Below are 24,047 nucleotides of genomic sequence, written 5' to 3'. Positions count from 1 at the left end.
TTAGCAGTCATTCTCAATTATTATTATTATTATTATTATTTTTGAGACAGGGTCTCACTTTATCACCCAGGCTGGAGTGTGGTGGCACAATCATGGCTTACTGCCATCTCAACCTCTGCTGGTCTTAATGGGTCCTCCCACCTCAGCCTCCCGAGTAGCTGGGACTACAGACACATGCCACTATACCTGGCTAATTTAAAAAATTTTTTTAGAGACGAGGTTTTACTATTTGCATAGGCTGGTCTTGAACTTGTGAGCTACCAGGCTTGGCCCCAGTTATTTTTTTTTAACTAAGCGAGAAAGCTGCCAAATAGTAGAAACATTCAGTATTTAGCATTGAGCATGCAAAGTCACCTAATTTGTGGAAACTTGATATTCTTAATTAATCACAGCTTTTCACCAAAGTAATTATTTTCTTTTAACATGCTTTTGAAAATTATCTGGTTGAAATCCTTGGAATTAGTTCATTCCATGTTACACAAACAATTGCTATAATTAATCAGAGAAAGTGAAAGTATTACCTGCCATAATGGAGAGAGTCTATCTGCTCTAATCCCTTTTCTCATAGACAACTTTTAGCTCTAGGGTATAGCATTACTGGTTTCCTGATCCCTCTTGGAACAAAAATGCCTCAAAGATAATCCTCAAAAGTTGATTTCTGATAAGTGTGTATCCGATGTTGAAGATTCTTATCCTTTATTTCCTGATGCTTTTTAATACTGTTTGAAATGAATCAATTACAGCTTGAGAATTTTTACATTCCTGACTTTCATGAATGCAAGGTTTCCATGAGTTTATATGTGTCAAAGTTCCCTTCCCTGCAAAATGAGGAAAAATGGTTAATGTTCAGGATCAAGTTGGGATCAAAGAAGTTATGGGGAGGTTTTATCAGCTTTCTTTTCCCACACTCTCAACTCCATCAGCTCCCTGCTATGTTTCTTGGATGAAGACAGTGTTGATTTATTCAACCCTGGGTGAAGAACTGTGGAAATTCGACTACACACCCCTCCACCACTAGTTTATCCTTCCACCCCTCCCCCAGTGTCTTCTTTGTATACAGAAGCTCCCACCACTCTATAGTAACAAAAACCTGGTTTCAAGTCTTGGTCCTGCCACTTACCAACTGTAATTCATGGCAAGTCACATAATGTGTGCATGTCTTCTCATCTGTGATGTAGGATAATAATATTACCTACTTTATAGTGTTGTTGCAAGGATTAAATGATATAATGAATGTAAGTATAAATTTTGACCTAAATACAGATTTTTTAAATGAACATAATTTTCAGTTGCCTTAAATTTGCTGAGGAGTTTGTATCCTTGCACGTGAATTTATTTGGTGTCACAGTCATTCTATGATACAGTTAGAGCAGTGGTTATGCTTTCTGTTTTACAAATAAGGACACTAAGTGCATAAAAAGAAATTTTCCAAGGTAGTCACATAATTAATTTAGTGGCAGAGCTGGATCAAGACTGGTTCTTCTTACATCAGCTCCTTGAGCTGCTGCTTTTGTTTATTACTGGGAACCATTTGCTTGCCCTAGATAAATGTATACTCTCTTTTTGTATTATATGATTCATTCAACAATCTGGAAAGTCCACATTTTTCTTTGACATAATGTGGATCTCCTTGAAAGGTAACATGTTCACACTTAACTGAGAGCACCTGGCCTCCAGAAAAAGGAAACATGGGCAATTTGAATAGTTCCTGTGGAGCTACTTGGATTTGGCACTCAAAACTTTCTGCTTTTCCTTCATCCCACATCGTGGCTATAGATGAAAAAGCTAAAGTAGGATCATGAAAACCAGATCAGCTGCTTCCCATCTCTCATGTCTAGGCCACTTTTGCAAATCATCAATACAATGGCATAAATCCCAAGTCCTTATTTATTGCATGTATTTTAGGTGTGGTTTTAAAAATGAGATTCTGGTACCTTCATCACACAGTGTTCTTCCATGCAAGATGGAACCTGAAAGAGTCTGCTGATCTCAAACATGCAAGTTATAGCTGGAATTAAATAATTGTCTTTACACACCTGCTGTTGAGTGGCTTGGCATTATTCCATTTATAAGACAATTACTGATACTTCTGTGTTGAAATCTGGGATAGAAAAAATGAGGGTCCTGTTTCTGACCTTTGTTACCGTGTTTGGGAGTTTTGGAGAGAGAATGCCCCATTATTCAAAATTGTCCTTCTAGAAAGGATCCATTTGTTTCCCTGAGTGGACTTGCTTCCTTGTGAAGTGATTTGTGGATCACCACATATAAAATGTTAATTAACTCAACAACTTGCCGATCCCCGAGGAGGCTGGCCTTTTTTATTCCTGTTTATTTTATAATGTGTTATAGGATGACAATCAGTCAAGTTTCTTTTATATGCTTTCTCATTTACAATGTAGCATCAATTCTGATTGCACACAGACCCAAGCTAATTGCAAGTTCTTTGAAGACAAGGATGTTACCTTTCAGCTTTGTTCTGCTGGAAGTACAGCACACCTGGAGGGTGTGTGTGTATGCATGTGTGTGTTGCTTAGTGACACTAACAGTTTGAGTCACATTTATTCACGTGACCCTTCTGAGTCTGCATAGCTGTCTCAACTGGGGTTACTTGTATCATGGATATTTACCCCCTCTCTCCACTGTTTGTTTTCTAACCTCTCACCCACCAAAGTAGTATGAGCCAGAGGTTTTCTTTCAGGCCTTTCCATGGCATCGTGACCACCTTGCCCACCCACCTTTTCTTGTCACTTTGGAATTGTTTCTGCTACAACACACCCTTGTCCCTCTCTCTCTCTCTCTCACATTTGGGTCCCTAATTCCTACTGTGATCGTATTTGAAGGTAGAGCCTTTAGGGGGTAATTAGCCAAAGGTCAGATCCTCGAGATGGAATTAATGCCCCATGTAAAAAAGAAGTGCCCTCATTTCCTGCCATGTGAAGATACAGTAAAAAGGCAGCTGTCTGAAAACCAGGAAGAGGGCCCTCTCACCAGACAGTTCTTGCTATGTTATCCAGGCTGGATTTGAACTATGGGGTTCAAGCAGTCCTCCCACTTCAGCTTCTCGAGTAGCTGGGACTCCAGGTGTGTGTCAAAACACCTGTCTCAACAAATGCTTATTATTTAAGCTCCCTAGTTTGTGGTATTCTGTTATAATAGTCCAGATTAATGAAGACAAATCATTATACTTATGTTAAAGAGAAGGTCTCAAATTGACATTAATTGGTGTTTCTAATGTTTGTCAATCCCCTTTGTGATAATAGGATAATTCAGACCTCAGGCTCAGTGCCTTAGACTGCAGATAAAAGAAAATGGCTTGATTTTTGTTGCATTTATTTTTAGTTATTTACTATTTATGGCAGGATGAAACTGATTCTCCATTTGAGGTACAGCTAAATGTTGCCTTTAAAAAAAGTGATAAGAAGTAAAGTTTACTATTCGTGGTGTGAGCTATGGGTTTTGACAAAAGCACAGTTGTGCAACCACCACCACAGGCAGGATACAAAACCGTGTCCTCCTCCTCTATTTACCTGTGCTGCTCCCGCCCTACATACCTGGTAACCACTCCTTGATTCTCCGTCTTTGTAGAATATGTAGAATGTAAATGGAATCATCATACAGCATGTAGCCTCTGACTCTGGCTTTTCTTTCTCTTAGCATAATGTATGTGAGACTCATCCATGCTGTGCCTATCTGTAGCTTTACTGAGCACTAGTTCTCTGTAGGGATGTGCCACAGTGAATTCATTCACCAATTGAACCACATTTGGTTGTTTTCCAGTTTTGGCTGATTATGTATAAAGCTCTTCTAAACATGTGTGAACTGGGTTTTGTGTGAACATGTTTTCATTTCTCTGTGATAAACATCTAGGAGTGGGATTGTTAGGTCATAGGAGAAATTTTATGTTTAACTTTTTAACCAACTGCCAAACTCTTTCCCCAACTGGTTGTACCATTTTGTATTCTTCCCAAAAAGGCCTGAGAGTTCTAGTTGCTCCATCTTTTTGCCAGCATTTAGTATTACAGAAACATTTTTAAACCATTCTAATAGGTATGTGGTGGCTAAGTATTTCCTTTTTACTTTAATTTTTTTTTTTTTAAGACAAAATCTCACTCTGTCACCCAGGCTGGAGTACAGTGGCACAAGCTTGGCTCACTACATCCTCACTACAAACCTCCTGGTTTCAAGCAGTTCTCTGCCTTACCCTCCTGAGTCGCTGGGATTACCGGTGCCCGCCACCATGCCCGGATAATTTTTGAATTTTTAGGAGAGCCGGGTTTCACCATCTTGGCTGGTCTTGAACTCCTGACTTCGTGTTCCACCCACCTCAGCCTCCCATAATGTTGGAGTTACAGGCGTGAGCCACTACGCTCAGCTTGTTAATTTTTTTTTAAAGCAGTTTCAGAAGAGGTTTTTAATTTTAAATAAAATGCCTGTTTCACCACAAAAGGCAGTTTGATTTGAGGGGTAGATATTGAGTAAATCATAGTGCTGATTGTCATGTATGGCAAAACTTGTGCTAGAGGTGGGTAACCGAGTAAATTTGGGAGACCAGTACATTCTGCTGTGCTCTAGCTGTATCAACTAAAGAATGAACTGCATGAGGCTGTCGTGGATATCTAACTGATATTCTGGGTATTTACCAAATGCAAATGATTGTGTTAGAATAGGAAAATAATGATCTGTTCTTAACACGGAAGCAGTTGAAGTGACTGTCATTTTTTGAAGTCTTGTTAGATTTTGACAAGCAGGACCCAGATTAATTTAACAGCAGGTGAGATCGTAGAATGTTGACAATCTAATCTTTGTGGGGTAATGATTTCCCTTTAACAATCTGGCCATAAAACGATTTGGACAGTTGCTGAGTGAGATCTCAGCATCTTGAAACCGGATGGCATTGGGAACGTGAAGCAGTAGGAAGTGGCTTATCAGAATTTTACCAGTAGGAGTTTTCTTTTTCTTCCTTAACTGGATATTTCAAGAGAATTTCTAGAATAAAAAGACAGAGTGAACAAGTTCTCAGTTTAGTTTCCTTTTCGTAGTCATGGTTTGTGTATTTTAGTAATAAGGAAGGTCACTTTCTGATTTCCTCAGCAGGAGTCTCTGAAGCCAGATACTCTGCAAGTTTATGAACCATAAAATGTGTATAAGAGGCAGGTAACCACTCAAGCTTTACTGGGTTAACTTTGGGGGCATTACTAATTCATTCTGAGACACTCACTAGGACGTAGCTCAAATTAATTACTTAAGATATGATCTAGTGGTGGGAAAGTTGATATTATTCACTATTCTAGTACAAATCTTGGAGACACTTATATACTTAAAAATGACTGTTTAAATGATGAGCGGTTTGAGGTTTAAAAATAAAATCAAGTGGAAAAATAGTACCACTGTCTCAAATCTACTTGTAGTATATTCCTATTCATTGGTAAGGCAAGTAAAGTACTGTTAACCTTGAGGCTGGCTTTCTATGAGATGGGAATCCTTGGAACATTGTTTGTGCGATTCAGCTGGAGGCTGTAAGTCTTTTGCATGTTTTTTGTGAGGACAAAGTTAATACTGAAGATACTTGAATAAAATACCCAAGAGTCAGGTCTTAAAATATTTCTTAAATAATGATTTCATTCCATTTATAAAATGCCAAAACAACTACCTGCCTATTGATACCATTTAGAGCATGAGAGATGTTTAAAGAAGGAAACAATCATTTCTTCCCATTTCTGAAGCTATCCTCCTGAGGTTACCACTGTTAAGGGTATAGCATTGTTATACCCATTTAGCTATGTGACCTCATAAAACTCATGCCATCTTCTGTTTCTCAATGAGATGCAGTGATAGTTTACATCTTATTCTGTAACTTGTTTTTATCACTTTAATGCACATTAAAGGCATTCCTTCAGGTAACCGCATGTAGATTTAACCCTGTTTTTTTTGAGACAGAGTCTTGCTCTGTTGCCCAGACTGGAGTGCAGTAGTGCAATCTTGGTTCACTGCAACCTCTGCCTCCTGGGTTCAAGCGATTCTCCTGCCTCAGCCTCCTGAGTAGCTGGGACTATAGGCATATCCTACCACGCCCGGCAATTTTTTGTATATTTAGTAGAGACAGGGTTTCACTGTGTTAGCCAGGATGGTCTCGATGTCCTGACCTCATGATCTGCCCACCTCAGCCTCCCAAAGTGCTGGGATTACAGGCATGAGCCACCGTGCCTGGCCAATTTAACCATTATTTACCATTTACCATTGCATAGCTAAAACATTTCCCCAAGGGTTGATCAACCATATTTCATTCAATCATTTCCATATTCTTGGACACTCATTTTTTCTGTGTTGGAGAGCTACTTTTGCTTGGTCTTGTTTTGTTTGCCACAAATCATGCTCTTATAAATATCTAAGAATTTTTTTTTTCCAAAAGACCACAGCCAACAGGAATTGAATAGAATTTTTAGGACGAATCATGGAGTTGACTATATAGTCTTTCAAAGCATATGAGAGTTTCTTTCTTTTTTTTTTTTTTAAGAGAGATTTTCTTAAAAATCTCTGTTCGAGATGTCATACTGTTTCAGATAAGTATGTTTCTTGTCCTTATTCTGAGTGCTCAAAGCTGTCTGGGACATGGTACTGAATGTGGTGTAATGCAGGCAACTCAGATATTCTCATGGTTGAGAGCTGTACAGACCAGTCCAGTAGCCACTAGCCACATGTGGCTACTTAAAGTTATTAAGATAAAATAAAAGTTCATATTCAGTTTGTCAGTCACACTGGCCACCTTTTTTTAAAGGCTAGTCAAGTGAAGCAGTGGGAGTGGAGAAGGAACAAAGAAATCTGTAACTGGTTGTGATCAATTAGTTGTAAACACCACTGCACTCGGACCAGCCTACTGGCCACTTTTTAATAGCTACATGTGGCTAGAGGGTACCATGTTAGACAGCACAGATATGGAATTTCCATCAGTACAGGTTTCATTGGACAATGATGGTTAAGGATCAAGGATGTTGCCATCAGATTGCATTCAGACAGATCATGGCTCTCCCCAAGTTGTTACGTGACCTTGGGCAGGTTACTTTACTTCTCTGAGTTTGAGCTTCCTCATCAATAAAATGAGGGTAATAATAATACTTCTGTGTTTCTTGTGATGATTAAATGCAATAGTATTGATTAAGTGCTTAATACCATTGATTAAGTGCCTGACACCTTGCTTGAGACATAAGTGAACATCTGAGAAATGGAAGCTATTATTCTTTTCCCAGTGTTTGATATATTTATTTTTTCTTTTTTGGGGGGTGGGTCACTGTGTTTATTACCTTAAAGCTAATAACTGTAAGATATTGTTGGCCCAATTTCTAGCTAGACAAACAGAAGGCAGTATTGTAGGCTAAGGAAAATCCCAGTTTGTCAGCCTGGTGGTTTTTTTTTTTTTTTTTAATTAATACGCTGTCCCTGAGAAACATGGTAGAATTTTTTTTACCCGTCTTCTGTCAGGAAGTAACCCTTCTGGCTTTATTAGAAACATGGTTTGTAATAATTGTACCCAACCCAGATGGCTCCTGAAAACCCTTTGAAATGCCATCTGCCAGGCGTGTGTCCAGCCAGCAGTCTGTCATTCTGCTACAAGAAAAGAGAAGGCGGGGTCCCCTCCCTAGGTCCTTTTCTCCACAGCATCACTGAATGGAGCCTGGTCAGGTTGGCCCAGACCCAGGGCAGGCTACTCAGAGGATAGTTGGGAAACCTCCTGCTAGCCTGAGCATGGGAAGGTTTTGTCTGGGTAATAAACCCTGAGCGTTTTATGGGTGGAGACTTGCCCGCCCACCCACTCCCTTCCCCTGCTGCTCTAAGGCATCCTAAGCATATTTATTTACACACGGAAAAATGAGATCTGCTAGTTTCATGTTTCCTCTGAAATGTAGCATTTTTGACATTCTTGATTATTTTGAATCCTGTCAGGAAATTAAGACCCCAGGGTGTTTGTTGTCTTTAAGGTAAACCTGACAAAGTGGATCTGAAAACATCATTGAAAGAATGGCAAAGATCGCTGCAGAAGGAGGAAAAAAACAGCGTTGTCTGGTTTAGCAAGACTATAAAACTCAACACATTTTTTGTTTTGTTTTATTTTGTCCTCATTTTTTTTAGATGGATTAAGTTAATGGAACTTTGGTATGGAGGCTGAATATGAGAGTTGCCATATAGAACATATTTAGGACAGATCCTTTCACAGCAAGTTTCAAAGAGATTCTATTCTTGCACTGCACTGGAATTCCCAGTGTGATGTAGACTGTTTGTGTTTTACAAGTAGCTGGCTGAACAGCTTTTTCACTTGGCTCCAAGACATGACACCCTCCTCTTTTGCTCCTATCCTGCTGGCTACTGCTTCTTAGTCTCCTTTGAGGCTCTTTCTCTTATTCCCGACTTCTAAAAGTTTAAAGTTTTTAGTGTTCAATCTAAACTTTTTGCCTTTTTTTTTCTAAACTCTCTCCCTAGATTTTATCTTTCTGTCTCTTGACTCCAGATGCCATTGGTTTACTAATCAACTGACCACTCTTATTAAGTTCACATTTTACCCTCTACTCTGACCTTCAGACTTTTAAGGTCAGCTCTGCTTCAGCTCTTCGCACATAGGTGTCTATTAGGCATTTCCAACCTAACATGTCCAGAGGTGAACTTTTTATTTTCCATTTTCTCAAAACCATTTCCCTCAACCTTCTCAGTCTCTGCAAATGGCCCAGCCTGTTTGCCCAGGTCATAAAATAGGTATTTCTGTCTTTATTATTCTGTCTTTCTTACATACAACATCCAGTCCATCAGCAAGTTCTGTTAGTTCTGTCTTCAAAATATAGACCTAGCATGGTGTGATGAGCTGACATACTTTTAAAAAAAATTAATTTTAAGTGCCAGGTTACATGTGTAGGACGTGCAAGGTTTGTTACATAGGTAAACATATGCCATGGGGGTTTGCTGCACCTGTCAACTCATCATCTAAGTAAGCCCCGCACGCATTAGCTGTTTATCCTGATGCATCTCCATCCACTTTATGCTCTCTGTTTTCCATCAGTGGGTGGCACAGAGAGCATCAGGATAAACAGCTAATACATGTGAGGCTGAATACCTAGATGATGGGTTTTACTTTTTTTTTGAGATGGAGTTTCGCTCTTGTTACCCAGGCTGGAGTGCAATGGCACGATCTCGGCTCACCACAACCTCCGCCTCCTGGGTTCAGGCAATTCTCCTGCCTCAGCCTCCTGAGTAGCTGGGATTACAGGCACGCGCCACCATGCCCAGCTAATTTTTTGTATTTTAAGTAGAGACAGGGTTTCACCATGTTGACCAGGATGGTCTCGATCTCTTGACCTCGTGATCCACCCGCCTCGGCCTCCCAAAGTGCTGGGATTACAGGCGTGAGCCACCGTGCCCGGCCTGGGTTTTACTTTTAATATGTCTATTCTATGGACTCTACTGTAGTTCTTTAAAATACTCATGTTTGTAATAGAAATCTCACTGCTTCTTATCACTTCTGTCTTACTATTCTAGTCCATATCCTGATTACCATTCATCTGGACACTACAGTAACCACCTAACTAGTCCCCCTGCTTCTATTCCTGCCTACCTTCTGCCCTACTCCCCCCATAATGTGTTCTTGAAGTCAAAGAGCTTTAAAAAGGAAACTCAAGCTGAGTGTGGTGGCTCATGCCTGTAATCTCAGTAATATGGAGACCAAGGTAGGAGGACTGCTTGAGGCCAGGAGTTGGAGACCAGCCTGAGCAATATAGTGAGACCTCCCACCTGTACAAAAAAAAAAAAAAAATTAGCTGGGTGTGGTGACATGCGCCTATACTCCTAGCTACTCAGAAGGCTGAGGTGAGAAGATCTGTTGAGCCCAGGAGTTCAGGGGGATCATGAACTGTGATTCCTCCACTGCACTGCATCGTGAGCGATAGAGCGAGACTCTGTCTCTAAAAAGGAAAATAAAAGAAAAACCAAATCAAGGCACCCCCTCACTCAAAACCAATCTAAGGATAACATTCCATTATCCTTAGAATAAAATATGAAGTGTTTTCTGTGGCCTACGTAATCTGGCCCCTTGCTTTCATTTCCAGCCGTTTTTTAATCAGTCTATCATCATCATGCTGGCCTTTCTGCCCTTCCTGGGATACAACAGATCACACCTGTATCAAAGCCTTTGCCCTTCCCCCTGCCTGGGTGCATTCCCCATCACCTTTGCATTAGTCGAGGCCTTCTGAATCAACTAGCTGAAATAGCTTGCCTGCTTCTTCTCTCCAAAACACTGTCTAAACCTTTAACCTGTGCTACTCTGAGATACTTTCCAATCCTTCAGTTTATAGAAGACAGATTTCCACCTGAGATTATATGCTATAGTCATTTATATACATATTTGTTTTCTGTGTCTCACAGTAACGTATAAATTCATCAGGCATGAGCTTTGTCTAGTTCACCAGTGTTTCCTCGGTGCCTGAACTAGTGCCTGGCATGTGTTGGGACCTCAGTAACTATTTGTTGAATAAATACATTATATAATGCCATGAATTCACACACGTATACTTATACAGATATGTATTTATATAGGTATATGATAACAGATTATTGTAGTGAGATTTGAACAGTAAGATTCTATCCATTCATTCTAACAAAAACATAAACTATAATGTGTACTAAAAATTATTGAGGAAAGCCCTCAAAAAGGATTATCTCATTCAATACACACAACAAACTTATGGATTAGGTGCTATTATTATCCCTGTTTTGCAAACAAGGACACTGAGAAATAGTAGACACTAAGGAACTTCTCTAAGACCACAAGTTGGAGAGGCAGACCATCAACCCAGCATTCCTGCTCCAGTCCAGAAAACTGCTCTTTTCTTTTTTTTTGAGACGGAGTTTTGCTCTTGTGCTCTTGTTGCCAGGCTGGAGTGCAATGGCGTGATCTCAGCTCACCGCAACCTCCACCTCCCAGGTTCAAGTGATTCTCCTGCCTCTGCCTCCAGAGTAGCTGGGATTACAGGCATGCACCACCACGCCTGGCTAATTTTGTGTATTTTTCAGTAGAGATGAGGTTTCTCCATGTTGATCAGGGTGGTCTCGAACTCTCGACCTCAGGTGATACACTCGCCTTGGCCTCCCAGAGTGCTGGGATTACAGGCATGAGCAACCGTGCCCTGTCCAGATCACTGCTCTTTAACAGTATATGAGACACAGGAAACAGTCCCTATGTTTCCTGTGCCTGACGCTTGAGATGTAAATTTAAAGGTTGTGAACTACCTCAAGGGATTTGTCATCACCTGCCAGGGGAGGCAGAAGTGGGAACAAATTAGGAAACAGTGTAAGAGTCGAATTCTTTAACCAGAAGGTTCTAGCATGCTGATCATGAGAAGCAAACATCTTTAATATAACCATTCTGTGCCCAACTTACAGCTGTTTAAAACACTCAGATTTCAGACAGAAAAATTACGTGCACTAAAAAATACATTTTGCCTGAGTAAAGTATGCACCAAGTGTTGAATGTTTTTCGCTTATGAGAGTTATGAATATCCAGTGTAGGTGTGGATACAGTCATTCACATGGGTGAATGATGAGAGACTGCACAATGCTAGGAACTTTAGAGCCACTAGGCACATATAGTTGGTTATTTAATTGCATTACATTTCAACGAAGAGATAATAGACATAGGGAAATATCCTTGCTCGTTATACAGGAAAACATTGACCTTAAATCACCACCACAGGTCATAATGCCTTGCAAAATGAGCTCTGTTGAATGTAACAGCAGAAATCACATTTTTTGCTCTTTTTTTTTTTTTTTTTGTTCCCATAATATTTAACATAGGCTCCTAGTACACAGTACATAATTGCTGCTTGGTTTATTTTCCTTTTTTGACTTATGTGTAAACCACCTTCTGCTCATTGCTTCCACTCTGTTGACTGAGATTGGGCTGAAATGATAGATCTATAGCCCAGCACCTGAGCTGGGTAACTTTTGTACTCTGGGTGCTCTCTGTTAATAATTTTGTAAAAGGAAGTGTTACATTTGTCAGCCATAGAGAAGATGACCAGATTGATTCAGGGGGAGAATTTTCTAGCAAATGCAGTGTCCTTTCTCTCTAGTCAGAATTCATGGATGGCCTCTTTTTGCCAAACGTATTAATTACACGAGGAGCAGCAGCATTTTAATCCCTGGGAGATGTCCAACCACAGATCTTGGGCAATCAGATTTCTCTAGTGATGTGTTTATGCAGCGGGTATTATTTTCTTTAAAGGGCTTATTACATTGAAACTTCCTGGTTGTATTGAGGAACACAAGAATTTCGAGGCCTATGATAAAAACACAAACCCCTTAGGCTCTGAGCTTAAGGTGGATACGTTTTTAGTATTTACTGGAGTCCTAAAAGCTGCTGACTGTGAATGTTGTCTGCATAAAATCTAGTTCACCTTTTTTATTCAGTGCATTGTCAAAATTATGAAACTCTCTCTAGATTACCCAGCTGTACTTGGTTTTCCCTCTCTCCCGTTGTGGGTCCCAGGCACTAGAGGATGGAAGTGAGGATGCTGTTGTGTTGTGTTAGAAAGAAGTTGCATTTACCGTGTCCCTGTCTGGACGGATGAGGCAGCAGAGTCTTGGGTATGCCAGCTTACTGAACAGGTTATTTTAATTACACCTGGATGTGGAACTTCCTGTTTTAGTTGACTGATGGCTTGTTGTGCCTCTGTATTTTCTGTTACAGGCACAACCCGATCTCCCAGAGAAGGAGAAGTGCCTGGCGTGGACTATAACTTTCTGACTGTGAAGGAGTTCTTGGACCTCGAGCAGAGCGGGACTCTTCTGGAAGTTGGCACCTATGAAGGTGAGTTACTTGTGCAGCAGCATGAAAAGCTTCTCTCTTGGGTACTTCAAAGGAGCCAGAGCCATCCAGGCAAAAATGTGTTGTGGATTCTGGAGGTCTAAACAAATAACAGGAGATTGCAGTTCACCTTAATATGGCGAGTAATAAATCAAGTCTGTGTAATAAGACTTTGTGGAGCTCTTTAAAAATAGTTTTTGTTTTTCTCTAGGAGTTTTCTTTTTTATCTATTCAAGTGCATGGGTCAGTTTTGTTTTTTAATATGAACATGTATGGTATTAGAAAGAAGAGAAGGAAGAATCATGGTTAATCACAAAAGGTGACCCTATAAGTAGTTTGTTTTAATCTTGAAGTAATAAAATATTCCTTTCCTACTGATTGGTTTCTAATGTATTTTTAGTAGAAAATACTTATATGTGATTCATAAAGGAAACTATTTTAAAAATATTTAGTTAAGTAATCTTCATATGCCTGTCTCCCACCTGCCTAATCTAGGATTCAATATTATAAACAATCTGATTATTCTTCTGAAGTTTATGTCAATACAAACATGCATGAGCACATGCATATATACATGTGCACATGCATGTTGTATGGCTATTCCCATTTCTTCCCTGTTTTCCCCAAAAGGTAGTATACAGTACATGCTGTTTGGTACCTTGCTCTTTTTGTTTAACAGTATGTCTTAATAGGTCATTGCAATTCAGTAATAAAGTACTTCTGGTTTTCTTCTTTTTAAAATAGAATTATAAAAATTATAATTCCTTTGCATGGGCATACCATAATTTATTTAACCACTTCCCTCTGAACAAATATTTGAGTCAGTTTCAATGTTTGATATTTCTAAACACTGCTGAGTTGAATGACATGGATGTATCATTTCACATAGATGCAAACATTTCCATAGGATCAGATTCCATTGCTAGGTCAGAGCCGAATGTGGTGGAAAAAAGTCACGTTTTTCTGAAAACAGTACTATAGCTTGATTACTTTTTGGAGTGTTATTATTTGAGACAGAAGTAGTATAATGATACTGTTAACTAGGAAAGATTATTAACGTGGTCAAGTTATTATGTGTATCTCTTTACAAACCCTTTAAAATTTGGATTTATTAGGCATTCAGGGGACGTTTTAAAGATTAGACTCAAACATAAAGGGTAAATACAAAGTAGATTATTATCTTATTAGGGACATTATAGCTTTAATGTGATAATTGCTCCTGTTACAGTGAGTAACAGTCACATCATGATCATGAATCTTAGAGATGCTGTTTCTGGGCTGATATTCTTTGGAGAAGAAGGGAAGGAACATTGTCTTTGTACATACTGCTCGTTTCCAAATGTAAATATACAGTGGACAGTGTATATTAATCAAATTCCTGCTCGTGATGTCAGAAAGCTTTTTTTTCCTTTTAGTATTGCTGATTATCAGTTGGCTTAGTTTCCTGAAACCATATGTTGGCATGTGACTGAGTGACTGGTGGGCTGGGCAGGGGTCCGAGAATAATCGAGGTCTAGGAGTGTATAGAGGGAAGGGAGGGGACTGAGGGAAGGTACAAGGAACTTCTTTAACATGTTGTGCATGTGAATTTAGCTAAAACTTCAATGGCCATGGATAGAGCATGTGTGATTCCTCTTTGGTTAGCAGAGAGAGAATTGTCCTCATCTGAAATCAGTTATTATGCCCATCTGGGGGGCTTGAGTCATCAACTACACAACACATCATTTGCATTTTTGGAGAGGCTGGGGTGAAAGTGGTTGTACAAAGCAAAAGAGAATTGGGTCGGACAGGAAAAACTTGTGATTTAGACTCCAACTTGGAAGAAGGAAAGTAAACTCTCTTTATTCAGTGTTAATGGAACAAATGATACATAGGTGGAGCCAGTTCTTTTTCTCATTTAATTTTATCATTGCAACAGAGGTGGCTATTATCTTCACTGAATTTTTAGATGGAGTCACTGAAGCCAAGTGGCATTAAATAACTTTTTCAGAGTTGCACAGCCAGTTCTAAAATGCTAGAACAGGAACCAAACCCAGCTCAGTGTCACTCTCAGATCCTACACTCTTTCCTGAAAACCTCAAGAGTATCTGAGATGTAACTAAAAAGTTAAGGAAAATAACTCATTAGTGCTTGAAGCTAACTTCCTGGTGTGTAGCAATAGGAGAATGTTTTTCAGAAAATGTCTGATTGTTTTATGGAAAATGAAACACTCACTTTGTGAGTGTTGCATAGTTATTTTGGAATTGGAATTTTCTTATGCACAGGATTAATCTTTTCTACTTCTAACCTATTTGATTGTACAGTGTTCTTCAGCCTTTGGCCTATTAGTAGTGAAATTTCCCTAGCATATGAGGTGGCTCATAATTTTTTGGAACTGGCCAGAATATACTATGTTGACTCTTATAAGCTGAGAGCCAAATGGATTTTTATTAAATGCCATATACCCTCATAGGAGTAGGGCTGGAGAGACATTTAGAGAACTTCCTCTGTTTTTGCCTCCCCTGGACAAGTCCCTTGATGGTGGCTGCTGTCTGTTGGTGGACACTAACAAGCCTGCAAGGCCTGCTGTCACACTGCCTGAGTTTGATTCTCAGCCCCTTTGCTATTGAACTGTGTGTCCTCCGGCAAGTTACTTAATGCTCCATGTCTCCGTTTTCCCATTGGTAAAATGAGGATAATAATAGTGCTTCCTCAGAGGTAGGGCTAAATGAGACAATAATTGGAAAGGGCTTAGCAGACTGTCTGACACATGTAAGCTCTCCATCAGCATTAGCTCTCATATTTACACACACCTAGTTGAAAATTGCTCCCGTAGTGGATCCCTTCCCCTCTACTAGTCAGTAAACCAGATTTGCCAGTAAAATGTCTTTATTTACTGTTTTCCCCTCCTGAAATTGCTTTCTCCAGATCTCTACTGGTTCCAGAGAGGAAAAATCTACCACCACAACACAAAGCACTCTTTAAAGCAAGACATATATAAATATTTAAGTAAAAGTAGTAAGTGTACGTGATGGAATAGTTCCTATAGTAAAAGACTTAAAACTATCTAAGTCCAAGTTGTTTTCCCTCTTCCATATAAGTAACCATTATTAAAGATGCTAGGACAAATATTTAGAAAACTTATACACAGCATATATGTATATCTTGTTTATTTCACTCTATTCTTGCCCTTTGCCCTTAACATACCTTGGAGATCTTTCCACATTACCGCATACAGTTTTTCCTCATTCTTTATAAATGCTGCATAGTATCCCAGTGAATGAATATGTGTGTGTGTGTGTGTGTGTGTCTCTGTGTGTGTGTGTGTGTGTAAAACTTAACTAGTCCCCTGCAGATGGACATTTTAAATGTCCCCGCCTCACCTCCCTCTTCTGTTTTTGGTCGTGGTGTTATAAATAGTGCTTCAAGTGTCTTGTTACACAGTTATGAGCATAACTATACGGTAAGTTTCTGGTAGCACAGTTTTAAAGCAAGTCTTTTAATGCATATATAGGCCATTTCAACAAGTATTTATTGAGCATTTATTTCAGGTCAGACTTTGTCATGAGGCAAGGGATATGATGTACAGGGCAATAGACCAAAACTGCCCCGACTTTGAAGGTGCTTATGTTTTTTAGTTAATTATTTTTGCAAATGCTTGTGTAGCACATAGCAGGTGCTCTTCAAAGGGCATTGTATGCACAAACTCATTTAGTCTTCCTAACAAGCCTATGAGGTGGGTTCTACTTATGACCATTTCACAGTATGAGGCCCAGAAATGTCAATGATCTCTTCTGAGAGATCATGGTAAACCAAAGATAGAGCTGGGATTCAAATTCAGGCCCCTGGGCCCCAGAGTCTACACTCTTCCCCTGCTTAGTCTTGTGAGGCAGATTAAACTTAAACAATTTTGTTGGGTTTGGTGGCTGGCACCTGTAATCCCAGCATTTTGGGAGGCTGAGGTGGGAGGACTGCTTAAGTTCTGGAGCTCAAGACCAGCTTGGGCAACATGGCAAAACCTCATCTCTACAAAAAATACAAAAGTGAGCCAGGCATGGTGGCGTGTACCTGTAGTTCCAGCTAACTCTGGAGGCTGAGGTGGAAGAGTCGCCTGATTCTGGGAAGTTCAAGGCTGCAGTGAGCCAAGATCACACCACTGCACTCCAGCCTGGGCAACAGGAGTGAGACTTTGTGTAATATATGAATGAATGAATGAATGTAAACAGTTTTAAGAACAGTGATGAGTGGGCCAGGTACAGTGGCTCATGACTGTAATCACAGCAGTTTGGGAAGCCAAGACGGGCAGATCACTTTAGGTCAGGAATTCGAGACCAGCCTGGCCAACATGGTGAAACCCCCCTTTCTACCAAAAAAAACAAAAACAAAAACAAAAAAAAACAAATATTACCTGGGCATAATGGTGCACACCTATAGTCCCAGCTACTTGGTAGGCTGAGGTGGGAGAATCACTTGAACACAGGAGGCAGATGTTGCAGTGAGCTGAGGTTGTGCCATTGCACTCCAGCCTGGGCAACAGAGTGAGACCCTGTCTCAAAAAACAACAACCAAAAAGAAAAGTGATGAGTGTTCTGAGAGAAACTACACAGCGCTCTGAAGCTTATAGGAAGGGCGCACCATTTCATCTAGTGTTGGCAGACTCCCTGGAGGAGGCGAAGCTATGGGAGGACTATGTTAGGCCAGGTAAGTGGCTGGGAGATGGTTTTTGAGTTTATTAGTCAGTATGGGCCATGGGGCCTGAATCCAGAGAGAGCGGTGTGATGATGAACCAAGAGAGGGTTAGAAGGATCATTTCTAGAAAGGTAGGGGAAGCAACCACACCCTGCTTCCCTTAGAACCACTGCTATTCTGTAAGAACTTCCTTCTGTGCTGGGAATGTTCAGTATTCTGGACTATTCAGTACAGCAGCCAGTAGCCACCTTGTGGCTCTTTTGACTGAGAAACTGAGTTTTAACTTAATTTTAATTCATTATAAATTCATTTAAATTTAAGTAGCCATACATGACTGGTGGCTTCACTTATAGAGTAAAAGCTTCTGAAAGGAAGAGCAAGGACCTGCTCAACAAGATCTTCTCTGTCCTTACCAGCTGACCTCACAAAGCAAAGCATGTCTTAAGAGTTAAGCTCCTTTAAAAAAGAATCCTTTTTGAGTCCTCCCAAAGAGGATGTTACTGCACAGGAGTGGTGAGCTGCTTCTGTGGGGACTTTTTATGACAGGTGAGATGGCAGACAAGTAGAGTGAACCCGTGAAGCCTCAAGACCCAGTAACCTTCAGAATTCTCTTTCAGGCCCAATCTTTGCTTGATTTAGATTGGTAGGGTTGTAGCACTTTACAGCTGGAAATGCAGTAAAGTTAGTTTCTTCAGATGATAGAACTGAGACCCAGAGAGAGCTTGGTTTAAGATACTACAAGGAATCAGGGATATAGCCTGGCCAAATGGTGCAGGACTTGGATGCTGTTATTTTCCTTTTTCCTGAAAACTGATGCTTCTTTTGTAGCCTCAGTTACGAGTTTATGCATTCACTCATTTATTCATTAAAGAGAAAATGCTGAACAAAAGCAGATATGGTTGTGGTCACTGTTTTCATGGGTCTTAACTGTCTAGTAAACAAGACACACTATTTAATCAAACAAATATCCAAATGTTAGTGTGTGAAAGTCTTTAAAGGAGACCATAAGATGGGGAGAGTGGATGTCTGTGGAATTGAGCAAAGGTGCCCCTGTAGAAGTAGTAATTGAAGTGAGATCTGATGGGTGAGTTGGAGTTAGGTTGCTAGATTTAGCAAATAAAAACACAGAACACCCTGTCCTGCATTTCATCTGGCAACCCCAGTTGGAACTAGCTTTGGACCACATTGGTGATGGTGGTGGTGAATGGTCAGCTGAATCTAGAGTTATTTATGGGAAAAGCTGACTTTGTTAATGTATTGGTTATTTTGAGAAGGAGGTGGAAAACACAGATGATAATAATTCTCCTAAGATAAATCCTAGTTTCTGTCTTCTATAACTGGATAGATAGTGGTACCATTTGTGAAAATAAAAAATTCTAGAATAGGGGTAGGTTTGGGGGGTAGGGTCTCCATTATGAAACTTTCTATCCCCCAGCAGCTATAACGCTGAGAGTTGCATATACTCCCAACAGAGTAGAGCCACTTCCTGGCTATGTAAGGAATCTGATTATCATCCCTCACAAGGCATAGAGTTATTAGTATTAGAATTGGCATCAAAGCAAGCAAAGAAGACAAAATAAGCACATCTTTCCAACTTGGCCCAACTTCCTAATTGTGGCACCGAGCTAATTTATTTGATATGGTGCTTAAAATAAATCAGCTGAACCATCTCCCTTTTCCTTTGCTTTTCTTTTTTTTCTGTTGACATTTTTGCTTTGCAAGACAAGTCACTGCCTCAGCCAGCCCTTGGGACTCCTCTAGGAGAGAGTTTACAAGGGATGTACTATTCAGTGGAGGGTGGGGGTCCAGACATGCCTGTTTTACAAATGCCTCTGGGTAGAAGAGGCTGATTATACACTTTGAGCATTGCAAAGGTTTTCCTTCAGCATAGAAGTGCAGTGCCAGGGTGACATTTCAAATTGGAGTTATGGGTTGCATATTTCTGCATGTTAATTAGGAAGAGGATATCAGCATTCAATAATGTTATTGTTTTGCTTCCTAGAAGGTCTGCAAAAAGGCAGCTGCCAGTGGTATAATTTTTGGGGACACAGAGCTAAAATGGGGTGAAGAGAGTTCTTGTTTCTGGTTAAAGAAAACGAGAATGTCTGGAGTCCTGTTCTTTGGCAGGCCCTGGAAGCAGTCTGTTGTGATGAGCTCTGTTGGCAAACTCTGCCATGGAATGTTCTCTGTTGATAATGAAAGTGACCAAATGAAATCTGTGCTATAATTGGCTGTTCCTCTGCTTATGGAGATGGGGAGGCTGGAGAAGTTTTCTTTAATTCCCTGCATAGAGATCCCCAAAGATTCCTGGAGTTAATAAGCATAGTTGTCTGAGACAGACTAATCTGTGTTTAAATGCCAGTAATCATTTTTGACTTGTGTGAATATCAGTTTCTTTATGTGAAAATGGGAATATTGATGCCTTTTTTTTCTGTAAGATTGTTTATAAAGATGAGAGTAAGTGAATATATGGGCAGTGACATTTAATAGGTGCACAATAAAGGTAACTTTAAAAAATACTGCTTTTTGAATATGTATTTTGATAATATACTCTTCTACACATTAACCCTGCTATTTGTCCACGACATCAGGCCTGACTGGAGACTGCTGGAGTTTATTATATGCTAACATTGTGCCAAGCACAGTGCTTGGTGCTTTGTACACATTATCTAATTTGATCTTGAAAAAACTCCGTTAGGTAGCTATGATTTTTACCTTTATATTGTGTAAACTGAGGCTGAAGACAGAGAAGTCCCTTACTTCACTCAGGGTCATAAAACTCTTATGTTGTCGTCTTTGGTCTTGTATTAGAAGCCAAATGGTACTGGCAAGGACAAACTGCTCATTATAGGACAGTGGTTTATTGTCCGTCTGTGCATGCACATCCTATTTTTGTAGAGTGGAGCAGGTAGGAAAAGGAAGATAAAAGAGAAAGTATTGCAGTTTTATGAAGGAACTGTCATGTGCTGAGCAAGCAAGTAGCAAAGCGAAGTGATGCAGGTCTTGGTAATTCAGATATAATTGATGGACTGGAAAGTGTAGTGAGTCATGCTGTTAAAAACTGGATCCACAATACAGGTTTTTAGGAGGACCCCAGGATGGAATTCATGTGTGCTATTTGCACTTAGTCATTTACTCATTCTGCAGTGAATTACCAGGTAATGGTATGTCCCTGGCACTGTGTCAGCCCTGAGAACACAGTGGTACACAAAATCAGATGTGACCCCTGGCCTTTTGGAGGTTACAGTCTAGAGGCGAAGACAGGTACTGATTAATTAAACCATCTACTATATACAACAAAGGGCATTAGGAGGAGGAGGTAGGTGTTTCCTTGAGAACATATAAGAACTGATAAGGGCAGCTTTGATCTAGTCTGTGGGGTCAGAGATACTGTCGCTGAGGATGAGCAGGCAATAAGGAGGAGCAGAGGGAGGAGTGCGTGCAAGAGCTGTGAGACGGGGAAGGGGGCACAGTTTCTATGCTGTGATCTGAAAGGCAACCAGTGAGTTCCATGCCAAAAGAACAAGTGAAGGCAACCAGGACAAGTGCCTGGAAAGTGGGCCGGAGGCAGACCACCCAGGGCCTTGAGGCCGGAACAAAATCAGATATACTGGATGTCCATGTGATCATGTACACTATACATATTTGCACTGTACATATACAGAGTAAGGTTTTTGTATGCCTACCCCCCAAAAAAGCAAACAATTTTTGCCTCCTTGGGGGTGATATTGCCTCTGTTGAAAATGCATGCTGTAGATTCCCAGCCATGGATGATCACTACCATCCTGTTCTCAGGCTTATTTTCAAAAGCTTGTCTTGTAGGAAGAAGGTAGACAAGTACCCCAGTTCTCACCCGCATCTACCCTGGACCAGCCATGTAACTCCATGGCAGGTGTTTCTGCAACTTTGGGCCTCTATGTTTATCGTCTGCAAAAGAGGAATGATTTTCTCTGTCCAAAATGGCTTTGCTACACAAACAGTGATCCATGGATCTCAGGCCCACCCTGACCATTACTTAATGTAATTTAATTGTTTGCACATTGAAGCTTGACAAAACTGAGGTATACCATGTAGAATGATTGCAAAGATCATGTTTCAGTCCAATTTTTCCTTTGTATTTCCCATGCCTGACGTTAAAAAGGTTTTCTGTAAGGAAATGAATGAATGAATAGTAAATTTGTATAAGTTGAAAGCCATACAGTTTTGATTCATCCTAGCTTAAATTCCAGGGTTACAATCCTTCTTAAATATTTTATAAAGCTCTAAAAATTGATTTGCAGTGCCTATTAATTTTTAAATGTGTGTCAGAAAAATATTTTCTTTGGCTTTGTCCTGGCCAGAGATTGTGCGTATTAATTAAGGCCAGCCGTGGCTTCCTCTCAAGTCCTCCTTTGCCCTCCGCTTTCCTCCTTGGCCACCCTCCCTGTTGAGTTTTGTTGTAGAACTAGTTCTGAAAATAGCAGCAGAGAGAACAAGTTTCCACTTGGGAGGGAGCCCAGCCACTGCAGGAAACGTGTTGGATAACGCACAGCCTGTGGGACAATCATGCTCACGGCTCCTAGACACTGTGCAGTCTGCCAAGTGATAGCCCCAATTAAGTTTTTAATCGTTTGTAATTTTTCAGATGATTTTTAGTTTAATACCATAAAGTCATCCACATATTCTTCACACAGAGTCTCTGTTGCATGGTGCATACTGTCTGTAAGGTTTGTGTTTCTACATGGCTCGATTTTGTAAGATTTGTGTTTCTGCTACGGGTAGACTTTGCTTGATTGTGTCAAGAGTGCAAACTATTGCAAAGGTGGAATGCTTTCTGGAAGGTTGGAGTCATGAACTCAAATGCCTGAGGGGCCAGACAAGTCAAGTAAGAGGGTGAATAGGCTGTATAGAGGCAAAGAAGATCAGTGGTGACTGTGGCAAACTGGAGCATCCACGACCCATCCTGCCCATTGCTGCATGGTAAGGACAGTTCACAGCAGAATAAGACAGCCAGAGTTGAAAGAAGACAGCCAGAGTTTTTGTCCAAAAGCCCAGGGCCAAAAGCAGGTTCTCCAAAAAACAATTCACTCAAAGGCTCATCTGTGAAATATTGAGGACTTTTTGAAGTTTGAGGTTTTCTTTATCCACTCATGCCTCTGCTCATGCCCCTGTATCTGCCTATGCCCTTGCATTGCAGCAGCCTTAGGGGACTGTTCTAGGTGGAGCACAAGGTCTTTGTCTGCCAAGGGTCAGGCAAACCAAAAGGAGAAGGAAAAATTTCTCTGCAGAAATCCTTGGTTAGTATGTTCACGTGAGTTGGTTTTAGACGCATACTTGCTTTTCAACATCCTCTGTAAGAGATGGAGTCCCTGGAACCAGACTTTACATTTTGTCAAGCAGCACTGAGAATCCAGACTTCAACTGGAAGCTTTCTGATTTTAAAGGTTGGTCACTAATCCAAATTATTTTAAAACAGTGGTGTATGAAAGTTTAAACCCTCTGCAGTTAGAAAACTACTAGACAGAAACTTTTCTATAAAGGTTGTAGGTTTCAGTACGGAAAATAAGAAATAGTGGAGCGATTTGGATAATAATAACACCGTCTCATATTTAACACCTTATGGTTTACAGAGTACCTTTGAAAACTCTGCATTAGTTAATTGTCACAGTAATCCTGTGAGGTTGCTACAGTTCCCATTTCACAAAGATAGTATTAGAGAGACTGAATGTAGAAGACTTGGCTATTTGGTTATTGGTAGGTTTGCTTGCTTATTGCTCGGTTACCATGTGTGGCACTTTGTATACATGATCTCTTTGATCCTCAAAACAATGTGGTACGGGCATCATTTTAAAGATTGGAAACATGCGATAGTTAGGTAGCATTTATCTAGCTTCACCATAGTGGCAGACTTTAGCGTTGGTTAAAGGCAGACCATCTAGACCTAGAATAGGACAAAATGAGATGGTCTGCCTTTAACAAAGTTCTAGGTGTAAACTAGTTATTGTCCTATTCTAGGTGTAAACTAGCTATTGTAGCTGTAAACTATGTTCTCTTAGAATGCCAAGTTAAAGGAGGACAAAGATTTGCCCAGAGTCACACAGCTAGTTAGTAGTGAGATTTCAACTCTGAGCTGTCTCTTCCAAGACTTTTACCCCATGATATGGTGTGCCAAGGCTCTGCAGTATCTCTTATGGCCACTCATTAGATTAAAGCAAGTGAAATTGCTTATGTGTGACAGTTTATATCTTCTACAACAGCAATTTCATATGATTCAACCTAATATTATCTATTTTTTCTGTCTCCAGTCAATGTTTAACTAATTTCCAGAAATAGGAAACCATTGTGAAGAAGTGGATTGTTTTGGGTTGTATGTAGTTGCACTGACAAATCTGCTAATTATTTATTAACTTAAGAAAGACTTTCAACTTGAAAAGTGAGAGTGGGTATCTAATAGAAAATCCACACATATTTGTCAAATTTAAGTGGAACTTTCATTTTCCAAGCACTTATTATTTCTGCCATAAATGCAGATGTTGAAGTTTTAATTGATTTTAAATGA

At 40.1% G+C, this 24,047-nt stretch overlaps 1 protein-coding gene across 14 annotated transcripts in view; it reads left to right on the top strand.

Annotated features, from left to right (window-relative positions):
- The window catches only part of MAGI1 (membrane associated guanylate kinase, WW and PDZ domain containing 1), a 677,859-nt gene that overhangs the window by 524,218 nt on the left and 129,594 nt on the right, over nt 1-24,047 (top strand). For all 14 annotated transcript variants that reach the window (XM_012469458.2, XM_012469472.2, XM_012469429.2 and 11 more), the window contains exon 3: nt 12,725-12,844. In XM_012469458.2, the coding sequence (XP_012324881.1) occupies nt 12,725-12,844 (120 nt within the window). The remainder of the gene's footprint in view (nt 1-12,724; nt 12,845-24,047) is intronic.

The sequence above is a fragment of the Aotus nancymaae genome, unplaced genomic scaffold, assembly GCF_030222135.1.
Source record: "Aotus nancymaae isolate 86718 unplaced genomic scaffold, 86718_ANA_hifiasm-v0.15.2.pri h1tg000067l, whole genome shotgun sequence".
NCBI classification, from domain to species: domain Eukaryota; kingdom Metazoa; phylum Chordata; class Mammalia; order Primates; family Aotidae; genus Aotus; species Aotus nancymaae.
This window is presented reverse-complemented; position numbering and strand designations above follow the sequence as displayed.